This window comes from Terrapene carolina, unplaced genomic scaffold (genome assembly GCF_002925995.2).
Source record: "Terrapene carolina triunguis isolate 2854851 unplaced genomic scaffold, T_m_triunguis-2.0 Scaffold34120, whole genome shotgun sequence".
In the NCBI taxonomy this organism is placed as follows: Eukaryota; Metazoa; Chordata; order Testudines; family Emydidae; genus Terrapene; species Terrapene triunguis.
The window spans coordinates 33,685-55,183 of NW_020698471.1; the positions used below are offsets into that span (position 1 = coordinate 33,685).

General features: G+C 46.9%; 1 protein-coding gene across 1 annotated transcript; it reads left to right on the forward strand.

Moving 5' to 3' along the window:
* The first annotated feature begins 1,691 nt into the window (after positions 1–1,691).
* Positions 1,692–20,683, forward strand: SELENOI (selenoprotein I). The gene is made up of 9 exons (XM_024206145.3): positions 1,692–1,756; positions 2,100–2,208; positions 9,620–9,694; positions 10,824–11,086; positions 12,531–12,639; positions 14,035–14,083; positions 15,439–15,619; positions 17,244–17,426; positions 20,567–20,683. The coding sequence occupies exons 1-9, from the start codon at positions 1,727–1,729 to the stop codon at positions 20,681–20,683; spliced, it is 1,116 nt and encodes a 371-aa protein (XP_024061913.3). The 5' UTR covers positions 1,692–1,726.
* The last annotated feature ends 816 nt before the right edge of the window (positions 20,684–21,499 follow it).

A 21,499-nucleotide genomic window follows, 5' to 3' on the forward strand; every position in this document is an offset into this window, starting at 1 on the left:
CAGGTCCAGGCTGTGGGAGGGCCGTGCCTGGGCCCGTGCCGCGCTGCCCTGATTGTGGCTAGGTCCGGGCCACTCCGGGGTCAGGCCAGGCTGCCCTGCCCCAGCTGCACTTGGGGACAGCCCAGGCTGCTCCGGGGTCGGACGATGCCACACTACCCCGGCCATGTCTGGGGCCGGGCTACTCCGGGGTCAGGCCGCACCACGCCGCCACTGCGGGTTCCCTGAGCACATGCATGGCACTAAATAGGCTGCTGCGCAGCCGCACAGCTTATAGGGAACTTATATATACCCTTAATAATTCCCAATGTTCTGTTCGCTTTTTTGACTGCTGCTGCACATTGATTGGATGTTTTCAGAGAACTATCCACAATGACTCCAAGATCTCTCTTGAGTGGTAACAGCTAATTTAGACTCATCATTTTATATGTATAGTTGGGATTATGTTTTCCAATGTGCATTACTTTGCATTTATCAACATTGAACTTCATCTGCAATTTTCTTGCCCAGGCACCCAGTTTCGAGAGATCCTTTTGTAGGTCTTCGCAGTCTGCCTGGGACTTAGCTATCTTGAGTAGTTTTGTATCCTCTGCAAATTTTACCACCTCGCTGTTTACCCCTTTTTCCAGATCATTGATGAATATGTTGAATAGGACTGGTCTCAGTACAGACCCCTGGGGGACACCACTATCTATCTCTCTCCGTTCTGAAAACTGACCATTTATTCCTAACTTTTGTTTCCTATCTTTTAACCAGTTACCAACCCATGCAAACACCTTCCCTCTTATCCCCTGACAGCTTACTTTTCTTAAGAGCCTTTGGTGAAGGACCTTGTCAAAGGCTTTCTGGAAATCGAAGTACACTATATCCACTGGATCCCCCTTGTCCACATGCTTGTTGGCCCCTTCAAAGAATTCTAGTAGATTGGTGAGGCATGATTTCCCTTTACAAAAACCATGTTGACTCTTCCCCAACAAATCATGTTCATGTGTGTGTCTGATAATTCTGTTCTTTACTGTAGTTTGAACCAATCTACCCGGTACTGAAGTATTGGTACTGTCATCCATGAGTTTGCAATATTACTGCCAGTGGCTTCAAGATTTCTTCAGCTAATTCCTTCAGCACCTTGGAGTGGATAACTTCAGGCCCTGCTGACTTGATTTCTTTCAGATTAATCAGAAGAAATCTCTGACGTCGTCTTTACTTATTCTGATCTGCATCCCTTCCTCTTTATTGTCTATGCTGCTAGTCGTCCGGTCCCATGTTATTTTTCACGTTATATTCATGGAGTTATTTTGCAAAGGCATCTTTAGGGGCCGGGGGGGGGGGGCTTGAGGTTTTAAATATAAATTCAATGGTCAGACTTTTTCTGAAATATGACAACTTCTGGGCAGGAGTTCCATGAGCATGGAGACTGCAGTGTTTCCAGCAAATGTGGCAGAGTGCGCTTCAGATTTTCCCATTATCTTTAAAATGTTAATGTTTCCCTGCTCTGTAGGCAAATATGACATCCTTCTCGTGTATGACATACTGTGACTTATCTGACACGCAGCACTTTGAGAACCCCAGATCCAGGGGATACTTGATCCCTTTGAGATAATTTGATATTGTGTCTAGTCAGTATGTTTGGCTTTCAGGGAGACCTGCTGGAACATTCATTTAACCATATTTCTCTTCCTCTCCTTCACAGTACAGTGCGGTGGACAGCAATCCCCTCTCTCTCTACGTTATGCACCCATTCTGGAATACTATCGTGAAGGTGAGAATTCCTGCTGGTCATGTGGTTCTGTGCTGGAAGTGGAAGTGCCAATTTCTGTCATGGCATAATCTCTTAGACAGGACTGCCTTTTGGTTGAAACAAACTCTGCTTTAATTCCATGACAAATGCCAACCTTTGTCCTTCAAGAAGGACAATAACTGTGGGCGCGATTGCATAACCATCTAAAATTTTATGCTGCAGAATCATAAATGTCAAAAGCCTCTATCACTATCTAACACCAATAAGTCATAACCTCCTCTCTGATGTAGTTAAAAGCAATGTGTAGTGCCTATTGTGTGCGCTAATGTGATTCTTTGTGTGTATTTTTGCCGCTTTCCCATAGATTTTCCCTACCTGGTTGGCTCCAAATCTGATAACATTTTCTGGCTTCCTGTTGCTTGTCTTCAACTTCTTCCTCATGGCATACTTTGACCCTGATTTCTATGCTTCCGGTAAGACTGCCTTTTTTTTTTACTGTACATTTTAGAGCATGTGAGTAATAAAAGATCTGATACTCATGTCTTCCTATACCATAGTTTTGCAATTTCATGTGCTGACTGATATAGCTTGCTCATCTACTGCTCTGGAGTGTTCTTTGGTTTTGAAATATCAATGTGGCAAGAAGAGTCAAGGACAGAATCGCTGGGTGATACTGTACTAAAGCAGCCAAAATATGACTCATTCCTTCCAGTTGCTTTGTGAGGAGGAATAGCCAACCTTTAAAAAAAAAAAAAAAAAAAAAAAAAACCCAAAATTTAAGAGTTTTTTTGTACCTTTTAAAGTCAAGCTGACTTCGACACACACACACACACACACACACACCATTATGCTGCTTATAGCCTTGAGGAAGAACAAATAATACATTTGGGTACCAATAACAGATGATGTAACCTGTCTTGCTGATAAAATACCAATTTTAGGTTACTGGCCTGCTTGTCTTTGTCCAGTTCATTTATTTTTACAGTGCTGTGTGTGAACCAGTGGTACCTGTTTTTTTTGTTGGATTTAGAGTAATCTCAATTGGATATAAATACACCCAAACATTACATGCTACATGTGTGTACCTTTATTTCCCTCTTCTGATGGATGACTGTTCAGTCTTTTCACAGTCTGTTACAGTCCTCCTTGTCATCATGATAAAGGATGGGCAAGCAGACTTTATATCTGGGCTAGCAAATTTATATGGCAGTCTTGTGAGGCTGTTTTGACATTAAGGGCTGATCTAACTTACATCGACATAGCTACATCTCTCGGGGGTGTGAAAAATCCACACCTCTGGAGAGACGTAGCTATTCTGACTTAACCCCCGATGTAGAAGGGGCCAGGCTGATGGAAGGAAGAATTCTTCCCCTGACCTAGCTACCGCCTCTGCAGGAGGTGGATTAACTACAGCGAGAGGAGAACACTCTCCCATCGTAGTATTGAGCATTTACACTGGAGTGCTGCAGTGGCACAGCTGCTGCGCTCTTATGTGTAGACATACCCAACGTTTCTTTTGTCTGCATTTGTTCAAGAGAGAATCTAAAATGATTTGCTTTCCGGAAGTCTTTGTAGTATACCGCATAATCTCTACGGCGGGGCTTGCCTGTGTCTGTTCGGCATCCCATGTTGGAATGGCTCTTCCTAAACATCCGACTAAAAGTTTGATGGGAGAGAAGGAGTAAGAAGGGAATAAGAAGGTCTTGTAACCAAAAAAAGTGAAAGAAGTTTGGCCTTTTATTCCTTGCCCTAGCACCTTTGTCTTGTCGTAGATCTGGGTGTTGGCTCTAAAGCTGTGCAAATAACGAGGCTTAACAAGTTGGGTTCTTCTGGGCACTTCTGTAACTTTAATAGTGTTCGAAGTGACAGATCTGAAGGCTATGAGAATCTCCCCTTTGAAGGATGTGCAATCTCCGTTGAAGTGTTTTTGTCTTCCTATCCTGCAACAACCTGATTCTCCATTGCCCTGCACCTGGCTTAAGTAAGTGTAAAATGCTACCATTTTGATTTGGTGGCAGTGTACTAGTGTAAATGACTAGACATGTGCAGGGTAAGAGAATTGGATCCTGAATTAATACTGAACATTACTCTTCTGAGGTCTAATTTGTGTGCCCAGTTACATGCCATCATAGAACCCCTTCTCATGGCTAATCTCTTGTAAAGAACAAAATGTGATGTCTCTTATTGATGACAGCAAATGTGATGTCTCTTCAGATTTTGTGTTTCACGTGCCAGCTAGCTAGGATCTTGTTGAAAAAAGAAATAGCTGTAATGGGTCAATCCATCAAAACCCAGCTGGAGATCTGAGAGGCGCAAGTGAAGCTGCAATTATTAGCAACTGAGGGAATTCTGTGCACTTTGTTCTTTGGCAAATTGGCAAATTTCACTAGCAAGCATACTCTGTGCTGTAGTAATCAGACACTGCACTGGAAAGCTACGAATTAAAAACGAATAACTCCTTTTAAGCTGCAGGAGCAATTCCCTGTATCAACATTTGTCCAATTGCAGGTTCATGTTGGCTTCTTATGAGGGGAAGATGCATTGTGGTGTCCTCCACCTAGGAGAGTTAGTTATATCAAGCTGCTGACTGCTCAAAAGGGCTTGGGGGCACAAAGGGCTGAACTAGCCTTTCATCTTGAAGACGTGTACAATTTTTTGTGTGGTTTGCAAGTGAAATGAGCTCAGGGATCTCATCCCACTCCACAGAATTCTATTAAAATTGGTTATTCTGTCCCCAGCAGGGAGTCAGCTGAATTTCAGAAAGGTCTGGTACTCACCAAATAACTTCTCTAACACTGGATTGCTAGGAGGGGGTGGTGCCACACCATGGTACCTTTGGCATGCCGTGCATCTTTCCTCTTCCCAATGGATAGTTGTGACCGTAGGGAATAGAAGGTCTGCTTCCTTCTGGTCCCTTCTTCCAGCACTGCCCTCACTGCCCCCCTTTGTCTAATGGCTTTTCGTACCAGACCTTCCTGTCATTGCAGTTCCCTTTCTCTCTCAGACACTGAAGTCATGAAACGTGGCAGGCAGCAGGTTTGAGAGGCTCCTTGTCTCATTCCTCGGTCTTATGATCTGTTTTTCATAGTACCCGTGAATCATACAATGAGATGGAGAAGCCCCATCAGATCGTCCAGTCCTTCTCCCTGCCAGAGCAGGCTTGTCCTCTGCAGGACGTTCTCAAAGTGTTCAGGCCTAAAGTTCCAAAGGATGGGGCTTGCATCATCTCCCTTGAGAAACTAGTGTATTGCCTGGGCGTGATTTTTATGACTGGTCTTGTGCCCTGTGCTGTGAGACAGGCAGAACACCCCACAATCCAACCCTCTGGTCTGTAAGAGCAGTAGAAGTAGGTCAGCGTGCGAACCCACAAGGGGAAAGGTTTTTTTTGAGTTCCAAAGCTTCGGTCTCTGATATATTTTCAGGATTTCATCAAGTGCCATGACCCATGAGGGAGGGAAGAAAGACTGCTTTGAAGCTTCAAGCAATGTGCATATGGCAGGACATGGTCTATTGTAGATGACCAGATACATTGTCTCTTCTGCCTGGGCATCAGACCTGCTAATGCTCTCAGCATATGTCCTTCCTGAATAGATTTTTCCTTTAAATTGCTCCAGGTTGGCCATAGGCCAGATTGCAGGGAAGGGCTTGTAAGTCAGCCCCTGGATCATGTTGTTGAACTTCTCTGAACACCTTTTCACCTTTGTCTGTTTGGTAATGCAGTTCCTATAACTGATTTGCCACTGTCAACAAACTGTGCCTCTTAATACAAACAAAGAAAAACGCTCAGCAAAAGAACCGCCAGAATCCGGTCTCTAAGACCAGAGTGTATAAGTCCACCTCTAGTTTTTTAGAAACGAATTAGTCATTTTATTAGTCATTCTCGACAGAATTGGTATAATTTCCAAAATATCATTGGAGAAAAAATGGAAAGAACACTTATGACTAATGGCTTGGTATTGCAATTCCCATAAAGCAGATATTAGAGCTGCAGTGTTTTTTCTCATAATATGCGGTAATAGCAAGTTTAAATTGGAGAAAAATAATATCTGTCAAGTTCGCTATCCATGTTAATATCCTGCTGAAATGAACGTTTAAATGTGGCACATTATAACTTATTCCTGTGTCTAATATTTGGCTCCAGTCAAATGGTATTTCCAGGTGTTCGGCCAAATACTAATAATACTTGGCACTTATATATTGCTTTACATATTCAGAATCCCTTTTTGGATATTAATCACCCGATTACAGGGACAATGAGAGACAATGGTTGCCACTGAAGATAAATTAGTGCACAGATGGTATCTGAGACTACCACAATTCTCCTCCACCGTAATGGGAGTGAGAGATGTGAGAACAGTTATTGCATGTTATCCTTTTAATGGCTTCAGCTATAGGCAAGTATCCTACCCACCTTACAGATGGGAAAACCTAGGCTCAGACTAAGTGACTTGCCCAAGGTAACACAATAAGTAACTGATCACACAGAGATTAGGACTCTCTGGAGTGTCTGGCGCCCAGTACCACGATCAGTTCCTTGGCCCACGCTACCCCCTGACATTACAATTAGTTGCTGCTTACACCAAAATAAAATGCTATATGCTGTAGTTTGAAGATTGCTTCAGGACAAAGTAGCCGTGTGGGGTCTGTGGCCTAGAAAAGCCACAGATGCTGTGGGTCAGGACTGAGGTGCATTAGCTGAGTTAGAACCTTTTCTGACCTGAATGGTAAATTCAGAGCCGTTCTATCTGTTCAGGATCCAGTGTGCTGCTACCGTCTCACAATAAAGTTGTGTTGCTTAAGAATTCTGGGGGCCACTTCACATTACCTTGTGTTGCTCTGGGATTTTGAAGGGTCCCAGAATCCATATCTAGCAGCACTATTGAACCACAGAGGTAGCAGGGCCCTAACTTATATTCAGGAAGTGTTATATTGCTGCAGACAGAAGAATCAGGTGGCTGGGGAAGGTGGTCTGGGTACCCCTACAACCTTATCTCAGATTTCATCTCTCCTGTCCTCGGCCAGAAACCATGCCCTGCAGGTGGAAGGCTGGTTGCCACATCAGCTGTCTGCCTAGCACACGTATAAAGCGAATGCCAGCCTGAGTTGGTGGTGTCAGTCAGGATTTAGGTGTACTGGCAGAATGTGCTGTATATGATAAACTTACACGGAGCTTGCTTCTAACTCTGGGTTTTCATCAGTGGCCCTGGTGGAGGTTGGGAATTCCTTGAGGTCTAAATCACCAGAGGGTAAAATTCTGGCCCTATTGAAGGCAATGGCAAAACTTCCATTGACTTTTTCTTACCAAGAATGTTTAGGGGAAATGGGCACATCCTAGCTGGGCATGGTGTGGAAGAACATTGTCCCTGCTCTAGCTGCGGACTCCGGAGAGCATTGTGCTCCCTACGGAGTAAGGTTCCATGTTGCAGGCTTGACTAACTGCTTAACAAGTTCTTGGGGATGAATGACCATAATTGCAACCGCTTGATCGTCTTACTGCCTAGAAAGTGTGTCAGTCTGGTGTCCCCAGTTTGGGGTGGGGAGAAAGGATATACTTTAAGTGTAATCTCTGTTCATCCAGCAATTAAACTGTTTACAGGAAGCAGACTTTAAAATGCTCTTGCTATGGTATCCCTAGAAAAAGTGTCCGGCATGTTTTAGGGCTGTGACTCATGGGGTAAGGTTAAGATTTTGTAATGGGTATTTTTAGTAAAAGTCATGGACAGGTTGCAGGCAATAAACAAAAATTCATGGAAGTCCGTGACCTGTCCCAGCTTTCACTAAATACCGGGGAAAGGGGTTCTAATGGGGACGCCAGCTGCTGCTCCAGCCCTGCCACTGCTCCTGCAGCAAGGACTGACCGCTGCTGCTCCAGCCCAGCACCCGGGGGGGCTGCTTGGGTGGGGGCTGAAGCAAAGAAGTCATAGAGTTCCGTTTAAAGTCACAGAATCAGACCAAATCCTATCCTTACTCAAGGGGTTTTGAAAAGTCCTTTCTGGTCCTCCGCCATCATTTCGGCTGGGGCAAAGATAAAGTGAAAGTAAGGAAAAGCGTGCCTTGGTGTGGAGGATATGGAGTCATTGACAGACAATATATATGTAAGAACGGCCTACCTGCTTTAGTTCCTAGATGTATACATTTATATTTAACCGTATTGTAAATGTATACATCTCGGAACAAAGAATGTCGGCCAGACTTACAGGATGGGCGACTCCTATCCTGGGAAGCAGTGACTCTGAAAAAATATTGGGGGGGGGGGGGTTGTGGTGGATAATCAACTGAACATGAGCTCCCAGTGTGACGCTGGCCAAAAGACCCTGGGATGCATAAACAGGAATCTTGAGTTGCAGCAGAGAGGTTATTTTAGCTCTGTATTTAGCACTGGTGTGACTGCTACTGGAATCCTGTGTCCAGCTCTGGTAGCCACAGTTCAAGAAGGATGTTGATCAATTAAAGAGGGTTCAGAGAAGAGCCCTGAGAATGATTAAAGGATTGGAAAAGCTGCCTTAGAATGATAGACTCAAGGAGCTCAATCTATTTGACAAAGAGAAAGTTAAGGGGCAACTTGACTGCAGTCTATATGAGTATCTACATGGGGAACAAATATTTTAATAATGGGCTCTTCAGTCTAGCAGAGAAACATCTACCATGATCCAGTGACTGGAAGTTGAAGCTCAGTAAATTCAGACTGGAAATAAGGCCTAAATTCTTAACAGTGAGAGTAATTAACCATTAGAACAGTTTCCCAAGAGCTGTGGTGAATTCTCACTGGCAACTTTTAGGTCAAGATTGGATCGTTTCCTAAAAGCTCTGCTCTAGGAATTTTTTTGGGGCAGTTCTCTGACCTGTGTTATGCAGGGAGGTCAGACTAGATGACCACAATGCTCCCTTCTGGCCTTGGAATCTCTGAATCTGTGTGCCCCCACTGTTTTCACACAGTCCCTTCTCAGAATGGAATCACGCTTTGCAGATGTTTTTACTCAATTTTGGCATCAGTAAGTAAGCAGTTGGGAACGTCTATCTTTGCCCACCTCTGTTTCCATGACAGCAAAGCATCCTCGCTTTCAGTGACAGGATCGTGATTACCTGGCACGCAGCTCATGGACTCGCCCTCTCCTGGCATCGCTCTCTTAACTCCTGTGACTGCAGCCTGCCATAAAATCAATACATTAAAAACGAAAGTGCCCCCATGTGGAAACAGAATTTCATCTTGCCCACAACGGTTTTCTCACAGCACAAAGCTCTGGAACTCTTGCTCTCTCTGTCCTCCAGAAGGGCGAATGGGGTGGGGTGCAGAGGGCAACAAAGCCATCCTAGCAGTGAAATCCAGGATTGTGGTTGTACTGTAACTAGGTACTTTAACTTTCATCCCAGGAAATGCAGATCCATCTAATTACAGTCTAGAATTTATCCTATGCTCTAAAGTCTTGGGCTTAAAATAGCTCATGAGTAAAAATTTCAAAAGTGCCTAAGTTCCATTGAAAATGTTATGGCATGTTTTAGGGTATGGGGAAAGGAGGCAGATGCAGTATTTGAGTGTGTGAAACTTGTGTGTGCCCAGATCTTTGACAAATTCAGCAAAAAGTGTGATCTTCAGGATCTACTGGATGCCTTGCAGAAAGAAGCGTAAGATAATGCTGGTAGGAACTGAGCAGGTGAAGGCTGATTTGATGCATTGCCTTTCGGTGGTACAAGCACACTGAGAGAATTTAAAGGAGCCTCCTCATGACAGTGAGATGACCCACAGATTTGGATGGAACCTTGTTCCAATTAATTGGTAAAACAATTCTTGTTGAAAGCATCTCTTGTACCAAAGCATAACCTGCTGGGGTGTGTGTGTGTGTGTGTGTACACTCAACTCTCCAATCTTCTTTCCAATCTCAACAGCACCTGATCATCAGCATGTTCCAAATCGAGTGTGGGTCATGGTGGGTCTCCTCAACTTCGTGGCATATACACTTGGTAAGACTTAAGATTCTCATGATGTGTCTTGGATTTCTAATGTGCCTATCATATCATAATGACTTTAATTAGTCAAGTGAACTGTTGTCATAGTTCTGTGTTTCCCAATTCCTTCCCCTCAGGCCCCCCCCCCCCCCCAAGAAACAAAACTCTGATTCTGGGTAATTCATAGAATATCAGGGTTGGAAGGGACCTCAGGAGGTCATCTAGTCCAACCCCCTGCTCAAAGCAGGACCAATTCCCAACTAAATCATCCCAGCCAGGGCTTTGTCAAGCCGGGCCTTAAAAACCTCCAAAGAAAGAGACTCCACCACCTCCCTAGGTAACGCATTCCAGTGCATCACCACCCTCCTAGTGAAAAAGTTTTTCCTAATATTCAACCTAGACCTCCCCCACTGCAACTTGAGACCATTGCTCCTTGTTCTGTCATCTGCCACCACTGAGAACAGCCGAGTTCCATCCTCTTTGGAACCCCCCTTCAAGTAGTTGAAAGCAGCTATCAAATCCCCCCTCATTCTTCTCTTCTGCAGACTAAACAATCCCAGTTCCCTCAGCCTCTCCTCATAAGTCATGTGCTCCAGCCCCCTAATCATTTTTGTTGCCATCCGCTGGACTCTTTCCAATTTTTCCACATCCTTCTTGTAGTGTGGGGCCCAAAACTGGACACAGTACTCCAGATGAGGCCTCACCAATGTCGAATAAAGGGGAACGATCACATTCCTCGGTTCCCTGCCACCCCTTGCTCTGGGGTGTTGTGAATGACCTATCTCTGGCTGAGATGTCTCTGGAAACTGCCACTTTGTATTGTTTTATCTGTTTTACCCACTTGTTCCAGGGAGGAACATAAAAGTAGATGTCTCTTCCTATCAGAACTGACTTTATGGGGTTACTCGTGAAATACTGAAAGCAGATTTCTGTTAAATATTTAACATAGACTCTTCCTAAGGTTTTTTGTGTTGGTTTTTTTTTCTTTTTCTTTTTTTCAATCTCTGCACCCCCGCGGACAGTGCTGGATACTGAAGCTGGCTGCTGACTTCTCAGCCGAGCACACGTTATCTGGCAGCTGCGGAGTCCCCCCTTGCTTTGCCTGGGGATGTTTAACTTGCCTCTCTGTGCGCTTCCCTTCCAGATGGTGTTGATGGGAAGCAAGCGCGCCGAACAAACTCCAGCACTCCCTTGGGGGAGCTCTTTGACCACGGCCTGGACAGCTGGGCCTGCATGTTCTTCGTCGTGACCGTTTACTCCACCTTTGGGCGGGGATCCAATGGTGTCAGCGTCTTCGTTCTCTATCTGCTCTTATGGGTGGTTTTGTTTTCCTTCATCCTCTCCCATTGGGAGAAATATAACACAGGGATTCTCTTCCTGCCCTGGGGCTATGATATCAGCCAGGTGGTAAGTAGCCCTTCTGCCGCTTGATTTCAAAATACTCATTTAGAAAACAGTGGGCAAGCTTGGGTGAATTGCCAGAACTATTTGTGTTGGGGCATGTGCTGCCCTGGCATCTTTCCCTTGGTGACATCTGTCTAGTAGTCATAAAGTGCCATCATCACCATACCTAAACCTAACGATATTCTGAGCTCTTCAGGGAGGAGAGCTTTCTGGCAGAGGGCAGAAAGCTTGGTTGCTTGGTTGCAGGGTGCAATAGTTGGAACTATATCATCAGTGCTACTTTATGAAGCTCTGATTCAGCAAAGCAGACTTCTCCCATGATTAAAGTCAAGTTGAATGAATCAAGGAACAAGGGAGGAAGTTATCATGAAACTTTTATTGCATAGTTAGATTGGGACAGATCTGATTTCTCTTCAGCAGAGAAGTGATGTGTGTTGCAAGTATCTTTATGTTGACATAGGTTTTTGCATTAGCAGGAAATGAAATGTTTTTAAAAATTGGATACTAGTAATTGTTGGTTGTCCCAAACTGACTGGGCCTGTTTCTGTTGTGGCCCCCGTGTAACAGTATCGACTTAGCAGTTTATACTTGTGTGCGATTGAATCGGGTGCAGTGGTTTTAGAAGCACCGATTGTCACAAGTTCGGGTATCTCTACTGAATCGTTGTACAACACTAGAAATTCCCTTGAAAGCTGCCCCTTCCATCAGTAAAATCATGGTTTCTCTAGTCTTTGCAATCAGTCATCCTCTGGCCCGCGTCTCCAGTTTCTCCTAACCTGGCACTAATCCATGGTGCATTTTCCTGATCGTGCATCAAACAATCCTAAGATACCATGGATTGGTTTGCTACAGGAGGCAGTTAGACATGGCTTTGGCGGCTGGTGCTGGGGTGCTGTTGAAGTACAACTGTCCTCTGTGTTTGTGCTGGTCAATCCAGTAGTGGGGTGAGGCTATCCCCGGGTGCATGTGCAGACACAGAGCTCACAGGGGGTGGGAGGGTGGGCAGGGCAGAGCATCACAGGCCCCTCTCCTTGCTATCCCCTTTCCAGACTGGCCTTAAAACTCACGGTGACCAAGCAACCTTTGCCTCACCCTGTCCCTTTCCAGACTAGCAGTGAGGCTTCCTTGTCATGTTGCCAGAAGCAGAGGTTGGGCTGGTTCCTGACATGCAGTCAGCGTAGAAACCTGGGAATGGGGGCATATGTTTGGGGCCCCAAGTGGTTCTGAAAGCTGCACTGGGGTACCGTGGTTGCATCTGACCTGGAGATACAGGCTTCCTCTTGTTTTAAAGCTAGAGCTGGGTAGTGAAAATCTGATTGGAAAGCAACGCTCGCAGCTCCCCGAGCCGCCTGGTGAGGAATGGTCACCCCGCCAAAAGCACATTTGTTCCGACCCCTCTTTCCAGCTGCTAATGCTTGTCTGCGCTCTCTCTACATTTCCTTTTCAGACCATTTCAGTTGTCTACATAGTGACAGCGATTGTGGGAGTTGAGGCCTGGTATGCACCTTTCCTGTTTAATTTCTTATATAGAGACCTATTCACTGCAATGATTATTGGTAAGAAGCTCCATGTTGAAGCCTATTTTTAACCACCACCGCTTTACCAATAGCCAGTGTTTCACTTTAAAAAACAGTCAGCGTTTGTTTATATTTTTAGCAAAGAGAAACTTAATAAAATATCTCTGTAGAAAACTTGCCTGAGCGAGTCTTGGTCTAGATTGAAAGCAACAAAATGCACAGGGTCTGATACTAGTCCCATTGAGGTTTTGGTGGGAACCGTCTAAGTGGCCGTGGGCTGCATCTAACTTCTATAGAATGGAGAAGATTGCAGCCAGCTCCAAACAAAGCTCCAGGCGGGAGGTGGTCCCAGCATGCAATGCTCCATACTAAGCTAAGCAGCGTGGAAGTAATGCATGCCAGGACTTGTTTCCATAGTCTGCATACTAAACATCAAGGGTGGCTCTGAACGGCTCTGCGGTTGCAGTCTGGCCACCCCGAGCTAGGTAATAGGTCTGTATTTAGATGCCTCAGCCTGTGTGGCCTGAGAGACTCCTTTGGAATCTAGCTGTTGCAGCAGATTGGTCTGTAGTTCCCATCACTCTTCTCCACAGAGTACTTTGTCAGAACTGCCTCTTCACGTCAGCCTGGGAGCTGAAGTGTGTTCAGGTGGGCTGGCCAGAAAGACTTGGGTAGCTTTACTACTGTCTTGTTTTGAATGTATTTGTGGCTCACCCTTTGGGAAGAGAAGTAATTTGGTACCACCAGCCTTCAAAAGATGCCTTCTGAGGCAGCTTTCCTGCTGGGAGGTCATGGTCAAACTTCAGTTTTATCCTATTTAATCTCTTAGCTGCTGGCCACCCTGGCAGCTTTCAAAGTGTGTTGGGGTTTCATGGAACTCTGGCCCTTCAGGGAGGTCCGTGAAACTTAGTCAAATGACTAAAGCTTTTGTTAATGGCAGTTCTCATGTCCTAAATGGTGCACTTTAAATATAGGCAGTTTTGTTTGCTTCTATCCTTATAATAACCTTACTGTGTCTGAAATATGTCCTCCTTGCATGAAAAAGTGAAACCATTGATGATGCTTTCTCTGCTGCCCACTAGGTGTCTTCTTGGGAATTATGGTCAGAATGCAGATAAATATATGTTTTCACTAAAAGAAATAGTTATTTCCATAAATGCATTTATTGGCACTTCCCTAACCAAGGCAGTGCTTTTTCTGAAGAGCTGAGTCAAATATACAAATCACGTTAATGGCCATTACAAAAATCTCTGCAGCAGTGGGGTGACAGTGGGTTTAAGTACGCTTTTAGCTACTGTAATGTTGCAAATGACTGTTTAAAAAAAGATGCATGATGGTTAGCAGCCTGTCCCCGCCAATGCTCATAAAGGAGTTCAGGGATGACGATGGACTCTGAATTACTACGCTGCCTTAACTTAGATCTTTCTCTTTCAGGGTGTGCACTCACAGTGACTGTGCCCATGAGCTTGATTAACTTTTACAAGTAAGTTTTCCAAAAATCATGTGAACTAACTATTCTGCAGGGTCTGAGGCACCGCATGTGGTGATCCTGTTCTGCTAGGAGTTAGCCAGGCAGAATGCTGCAGAAGGAAGTAGGTGGAGAGCACGGTGTATTGATGGCCCAGCTCTGCCCCAGCTGTAATAGAAGGAGAGCCATGACTTGGCGTAGCTTTCTGTAAATTAGACTCCTTATAAAAGTTTCTTACCTTCACTGGCAGCTTCCCAGGAGCCCAAAAGGCACTCCTGATTAAGATGGAGAAGGGTTTAAGATGCCGCCCTTGTTAATACAGTAATGTGACTTGCTGTGAGCGCAGGTCCCTGCTAGGGTGACCAGATAGCAAGTGTGAAAAATCAGGACAGGGGGTGGGGGGGTAATAGGAGCCTATATAAGAAAAAGTCCCAAATATCAGGACTGTCCCTATAAAATCAGGACATCTGGTCACCCTAGTCCCTGCGTGCAGGCCAAGCAGCTCAGCTCAAGTGGAAGCAGTGCATTTTGGGACCTCTGGTCTCCGCTTCTGTATTAGCGGTATGTCTGGCTAGAAGAACAGGGCAACCTGGGAAGTGGCCCCTTGGGGGATTGAGTAGGGGTTGGATTCCAAAACACACTCCTCCCCATCACCCCCCTTTACTTACTTTAGTAACAAAATCCTGCACGTCCCCTACGGATTTCCTGATTTGCAGAAGTTAATTGGTGACCCTGCTAATGGCTGCTTTGAATATTGAACTAGCCATGAATCGCCTGGTAGACAAAATGAATGTTAAGCACCTGGCATAAATCTGGGTGATTTGACTCTTGCCTACCAGACTGAGATTTCATTGTTCAGCCTACTCTGGCGATCTAGCCTCTCACTGGCTCTGCAAGAAGGAAGCTGTGCAGGAAACCATGTCTTTCTCATCGGAATTGTTTCCCGAGCCCAGACCCAGTGTTGCAGTCTGAACTCCATTTGGGAGCCCCGGTTCTCCCCTTTGTTGCCAGCTCCTTAAAAGGCTGCATCTGGGATTGGCCAGTTATTACTTCAGCGTTGAAATCCATCGTCCACTAATGCAGGGTTACCAAAGACCCATCTGAATAAGCAACATGTAACTATCGTGGGTGCATTATTCACGGGGGTGTCTGACCTGAGACTGGCCTCTTGCCCATTTTCTCTCACAATTCCTACTGCTGGGCTCCGCCCAGCCTGTGCTTGTCGTACTCCACTTCAGGAAAGGTGCCCAAGGCTAGTTGGGCGCTCACCTGGATTGGAGAGTTCCCAAAGGAAGGCTTGTGCCTGCCTCTGTTAGAAGCTGTGGCTTCCGAGAGTTTGACTTAAGATTTGTGTTCCTTTTGCCTTTCAGGGCCTATAAAAGTAACACTCTGAAGCACAGGTCAGTGTATGAAATCATGCTGCCGTTCTTCTCGCCAGCATTGCTGTTCATTCTGTGCATGATCTGGATCTTCATGTCACCGTCAGACATCCTGGAGGTCCATCCCAGGCTCTTCTACTTCATGGTTGGAACAGCCTTCGCCAACATTTCAGTAAGAGCGCTATTTCTCCGCTAAAATGCGTGTGGACAGGGGGTGGCTGATTTGAATTAACACAATGGTGAGGGCTAGCAGTTTGTCAGGCTACATTATACGAACTATCCAGTCTGCTCATGAGGTGGAAAGGCAAGTCAGAAACCCAGAATGAAAATGCCAAGAATTGTGGATTGTATCTGTTGTGACTAAACCACTTTGCTGCACTGCCATGACTGAAAGGGCAGGCACTGAAGTGGGCAGGAGAGAAACGCTGACTCTTTTAGAGCTGAAAAACGTGTCCTGTAAACCAGATCTGACACTTTCCCCAAACCAGAGAAATCCCAGTATGTGCTTTTTCCACCCCTCCCTGATACTGGCTGACAATTCACATAATTGAGTTCCTGCTCTCTCAGCTTTAACATGGTCACTCGCAAGGCTCTTGGTGAACTTGATTCAGCTGTGTGTTGTCACATCTGCCTGCAGACATGAAGCCCCCGCCCTCATCCCCCCAAAATCATGAATACTGTTAAGCCATGGAATCCGTGCCTTCCATGACAAAAGGCCAGCCCTGGCGATGATGTTTAGGAAGCTGTGGGGCTTTAATCATAGATCTGTCACTATCCTCGGACTGTGCCCAGAAGCAGGGCTTCCTGTCTTTCCCACTCGGCAGAGTTTTCTACTAACTTTGCAGATAAGATCGGTCAGATTTGACCAGAATTGGCCAATCAATGCAAATAGATCCTTGTGATGGTCTGCTCTTGATGTGGACTTCTCTGGTTATATGCACAAGAGGAATTCATGTCAAAATGGAAACTTTCTCAGTCTTTGGGAACCTTTAGAGCAGATGATTGTCCATGTTTTAATAATTATCGCTCTAGAGATGTACATGGCCCTGTAACGGTGCGAGACTCACCCCTGCGGCGCCTCCTGTCGGTCGTCCTGGGAATAAGCTTAGACTCAGGAGCGCCCTCTGCAGGCTGGTGCCTTGCGGCCGCTGGCCCCCATGTCCCTCCTGGACCCGGTGCCCCCTGTCCTTGGGCGCTGCCCCCTGGCAGTACACCTGCTCTCAGGGTCTCCCCACCCACTATCCCCACCTCGCCTCAGTCTTGGGCTACTGCCAGTCACCATCTAGCCCCCGCTCGCTGGGGCGGACTGCAGTGTAAAAGCCACTCATCACAGGCAAGGGGGGTTTGGACCGGCTGCACCCTTGCACCCTAGTACCTTTCTGGCCTTTGACAAGGCCGCAGCCTGGGGCTTTTCCAGGCGGGAGCTCCCCAGCTCCCTTGCCCTATCCCCCAGCCCTGCTCCCCTCAGGTACCCCGTTCAGCTTCCCAGCAGCCAGGCCCAGAGCCTTCTCCCTCTAGAGACAGAGAGAGACTGACTCTGCTCCGGGCCCACTGCCCTCTTATAAGGGCTAGCTGAGTCCTGACTGGGGCATGGCCACAGCTGAGCCTGGGAACTGCTTGCTCCCAGCCACAGCCCTCTCCTGGGCTGTTTGAAGCCCTCTAAGGCCGGAGCGGGTGACCACCCCGCTGCAGCCTTCATTGCTGTATTCTGAGTGAGTGAGTCCTGGGTTGGAGGCTCCCGTTGGAAGGAAACCAAAGCCTATCTAACAGACCTTTCTCCCTCCTGCCCCCACCAGTGCCAGCTGATCGTGTGTCAGATGAGTAGTACCCGGTGCCAGCCTCTCAACTGGATGCTGCTGCCATTAGCCCTGGTCATCTTTGTGGTGATCTCTGGAGTCGCAGCACATTGGGAAAATCTTCTCCTGTACCTACTGACTGCTGTCATCACCCTGACGCACATCCACTACGGAGTAGGAGTGGTAAGTGACATCTGCCTTTGGGCTTGGCCTTTCACTGTAGCGGCTCTGCTTGTAGGATTCACTTTGTCCCATTGCTGGTCAGTTTTGCAGGGGGTGTCGCATTTAACACCGGGAATACCAGGCAGATTGAGGCATTTCTATAAAACATGAAAGGAAGCTAAATAGGTGGCATCTGAAAGCTCTTATTTTGTATACCAGGAACTGACAGCCCAGCTGCAGCGGAAATTCTTTTAGTCGTTTAAATTAAAGACTGGGTCTCATCCAAACCCTGGATCCACACCCTGTTTTAGATCACAGTTTGCAGCTTAAAACGTAGGAACGAAGCACTGGTGAAACATGGATTTAATGCGCCCAAGTTCGGATGTAGTTCTGGTTCTGTCGGTCAGAAAAATGCCAAGATCAGAATGGGATCCAGAGACCAGGTTGGGCGTATCTCTCATTTTAAATAAATTATTTGGGGACTTAGCTCGGTACCATTCACTTCCTAATATTTCACCTTACTTAGAACTTCTTTTCTAGAGGCCCCCGCAGCTGCTGCTGGGTAGCACGTGACTGTACACGCGAATCAGTGTAACGCTCTCTCCGGTAGGGGGCACTGCGTACAGATTTATAAACGTTCCCATAGGCGTTAACTGACTTTTTTCATACTGCGCCTTTGAACTATTGCTTTCAGGTGCCCCAGGCATAGCGTAACTAGAACGCTGTCTGAAGTGCGGTGGTTATGTCTGGCTAAATAAAGAGTGAACAAAATGACTAAAGAACCTGAATTACTGACGTAGAACCTGCCATATTTCAAGCTTCTGAGATGAGTTCCTCTGCTGGGGAGAAGCTGGGAAGGGCTAGCTCAGTGGAATAGTCTCCCCTGTATCCAGATGCCTTCAGGGATCAAGGAAGCACTGTAGCTAACTGTGGGAGACCGGCACTGTGTGAAGGCATTGGCAGGACGCAGAATGTGTAGGCGGTGGGAGTGCTGCTCAGTGGGAAGAGCCCAGTTGGGTTGTCCTAGGTCAACTGAACAGGGAAATGACCCGCTCAGCAGCCAGAGTGGGACCCTGAGCACTTGTCGCTTCAGGCCAGCTCAAAAATATATACGCTAGCTCCTTGCAAGACACGGGTTTGACGCAGGACTCAGTGGGTGACGTTCTCAGGCCTGTGACACAGGAGGTCAGACTGATGGTCGTCATGGTCTCCTCTCGCCTTATACTCTCTGAAAACCCCCACCCATTTGGAACCCCTTTGTAAGACACTATGGGGCGAGAGTGAATCTGCAGTTTCTCCTCCTGAGTTGCAGGTGAGCAGGCCTTGGGTGACGTGGTTGCTTAGCTGCCGCGCTGTATGTGTTGGTCTTTTCCTGCCAGCCATGTGAATTGCTTTAAAAACAACTCTGACATTTCAGCCAGGCTAATGACTTGACGTAGCTCTCTGCATAATCTCATCAAAAAGCAAATTTCCTGAATGCAGCCTTTAAGTCTGACATGGCTTTTCACTGTCTGTCGGGAGGAAATGGGCCTTGTGAAGGTCACTGCGAGAGGAGGCTTCTCAAGGATAATTAAAAGCGGGTCTCCAAATCTCAGACATACTGTCTCTTGGCACAGTTACATACCGATGTCCTGTTGTACTGTCACCTGGTGGGAGTGGCTAGGCAGGACAGTCTAGTGCAGGCACTGTTAGCTCAGAGCTATAAGAGGGTGCTATGTAACTGCTGTCCGACTATCGTGCTCTGGAAGCAAGCCAGCCTCTGCTTGTTGTTTTTGCAGTTCATGTATGACTAGTATTCAACTGAACGACTTGTGTATGCCCTTGTTACTTGTTTAGCTAAAGCATGAGCATTGGCTTCACAGCTCACAACAGGCCAGACGCATTCAAGAACAAGTGCATGTTCAGAGAGGAAAGGCAGTCAACTTAAAAACTGATCAAAGGAAATGCATAGGGTTTACAATGTGCAATTAGCCTGTAGAACTCACTGCCACAAGATACCATTTGGAACCAGGAGTTTAAGATTCCATATAAAAGTGTAATGAGACTATCCAGGTACTTTGGGTAGGGTACAAATCTCTTTGTAAGGTGTAGAAACCTTAATGCTTCAGGGCTAAAACCAGCCACTAACTGGTGAGGCGGGTTAGGGCACAAATTTCCTTTGGAGAAGCCTGCCCAGAACTGATCCCCTTGGGGGTTTCTTGCGCTTGCCTCTGGTCACTGTGCAGCACAATGCTGCCCTAGATGGACTGTCGGGAATTGCCATAAGTATTTCTATTCATCAGAACCTCTTCGAGGGTCAAATGCTGGACCCCACAATGCAAACCCCAGTGGCATGTTGAAGGAGAGTCAGTCGTCCCCGGATCTGGTAGAGTGTAGAATGGGTGCAGCTGCTCCACCCCAGGCTGGACTAGTGGCTTGTGGGCCCTGTGTCCCAGAGGCTTTGGCTTGGTGGGAGCCTGCCGGCATTCTCACAGTCCATCCCGTCCATGGAGAGAGAGGGGTGCTTCAGAGAAGTACTCCGGTTTGCGGAGTGTCGTGTGTGGCTGGCCTGGCCCTGCACAACAGGCTCCTGGTGTCCTGAGACAGGTCTCATGCGCCCATGTGGGGCCATTCAGCGTTGTTTAGCTGCACGTGCGGCTCGCTTGGTCCCTGGTGTGGTGCGTAAGGGGATGGCTACGCTGCAGTAAAACACTGGCGGCTGGCCCATGTCAGCTGAGCCAGGCTCACGGGGCTTGGCCTGTGGGGCTGTACAATTGCAGTGCAGGTGTTCAGGGTCTCGGAGACCCTCCCCCCTTCGTGGGGTCCAAGAGCCCAGGCTACAACGTGAGCCCAGATGTCTACACCACAGTTTTACAGCCCAACCCCGGCAAGCCCGAGTCAGCTGACTGGCCAGCCTGGGGTGTCTTACTGCCGTGTAGATGTACCCTTAGGGGCTTCTGTAAGGGAGTGACTAATAGCCCTGGCTGGGGGTGAGCATAGCATGGGCAGGGGCTATGCATCCTTCCTATACATACAGCACTCTGCCAATTCACTGCAGTCCTGGGCCCGAATCCTGAGGCGTACTGAGCTGCTCCATTCAAGTCCCCTTGATTGTTTGAGGTGGAAGGCATGTTGGCTGATGTACTGCTTTCATTTAACTTTTCTCTCTCTCTCTCCCCCAGGTAAGCCAACTGAGCAAACATTTCAACATCCGGCCTTTCTCGCTAAAGAAGCCCAGTACAGATTGACTAGAAGGGGAAGAAGAGAAAATCAGCCTGCAGTCTGCACAAGTACTGTAAATAACTGCTGGAAATAGCTTGCACTTCAACCATCACCACAGACCTACATCGATCTTCTGGACAGACACTGGGGCAGTGGGGGCTCAGCACCAGGGCTAGACCCCCGACTGCCATTGAGAAAACACGTACCGCTCTATGGTGAAACCAGGCGAGGGGAGTAGCCTTTCCAATTATTCCTGTATATTACATTAGCCAAACGTCTTCAAGCCCTAACTCTGTTCGGGTAGAGTTGGCTTGGGAACGTGGATGGCATCGCTCAGAACGCACGGTCACCCAAAATAACCTGGCAGCTGAGTTAGTAGCAGTGGCCTCAACACATCTGTAACGGAGACGTTTGAGCTGCAGGGTCAGTGAGGAACGTCTTCGTCGTACACGAAGGCACATGAGTCACACACGCGGCTGTCTAGTGTTAGACCCTGTCAGATGACCTTTGTCCCTTGATGCTAGTCTAGGGAGCAGATCCCCGGCATGCGCGCACACACGTCCATTCATGCAAAATGTTTGTTTAGAAGCTTCAAATGATATTCCACTAGGACGACTTGGGAATTGAGGGATTTGACTAAGTGGTTAAGGCAGCTTCCCCTTCTTTCCCCCCCGTTTTTCCAGCTGTGGGTAACTGGGACCATATCTTGACAGTATTTTTCTTGTTAACCATACATTGGCCACATGTGTTCTTTAATCACGAGCCCATGAAGGGAACTTGAGCTCTTAGCAGCAATGGTTATTTTGGGATGGCGGGTGGCTTATTACTGCCTGCAAGAGCTAAAATAGCACATGGCCAAATTCTCCCTTCTGATAAATCAGTACAACCTCATT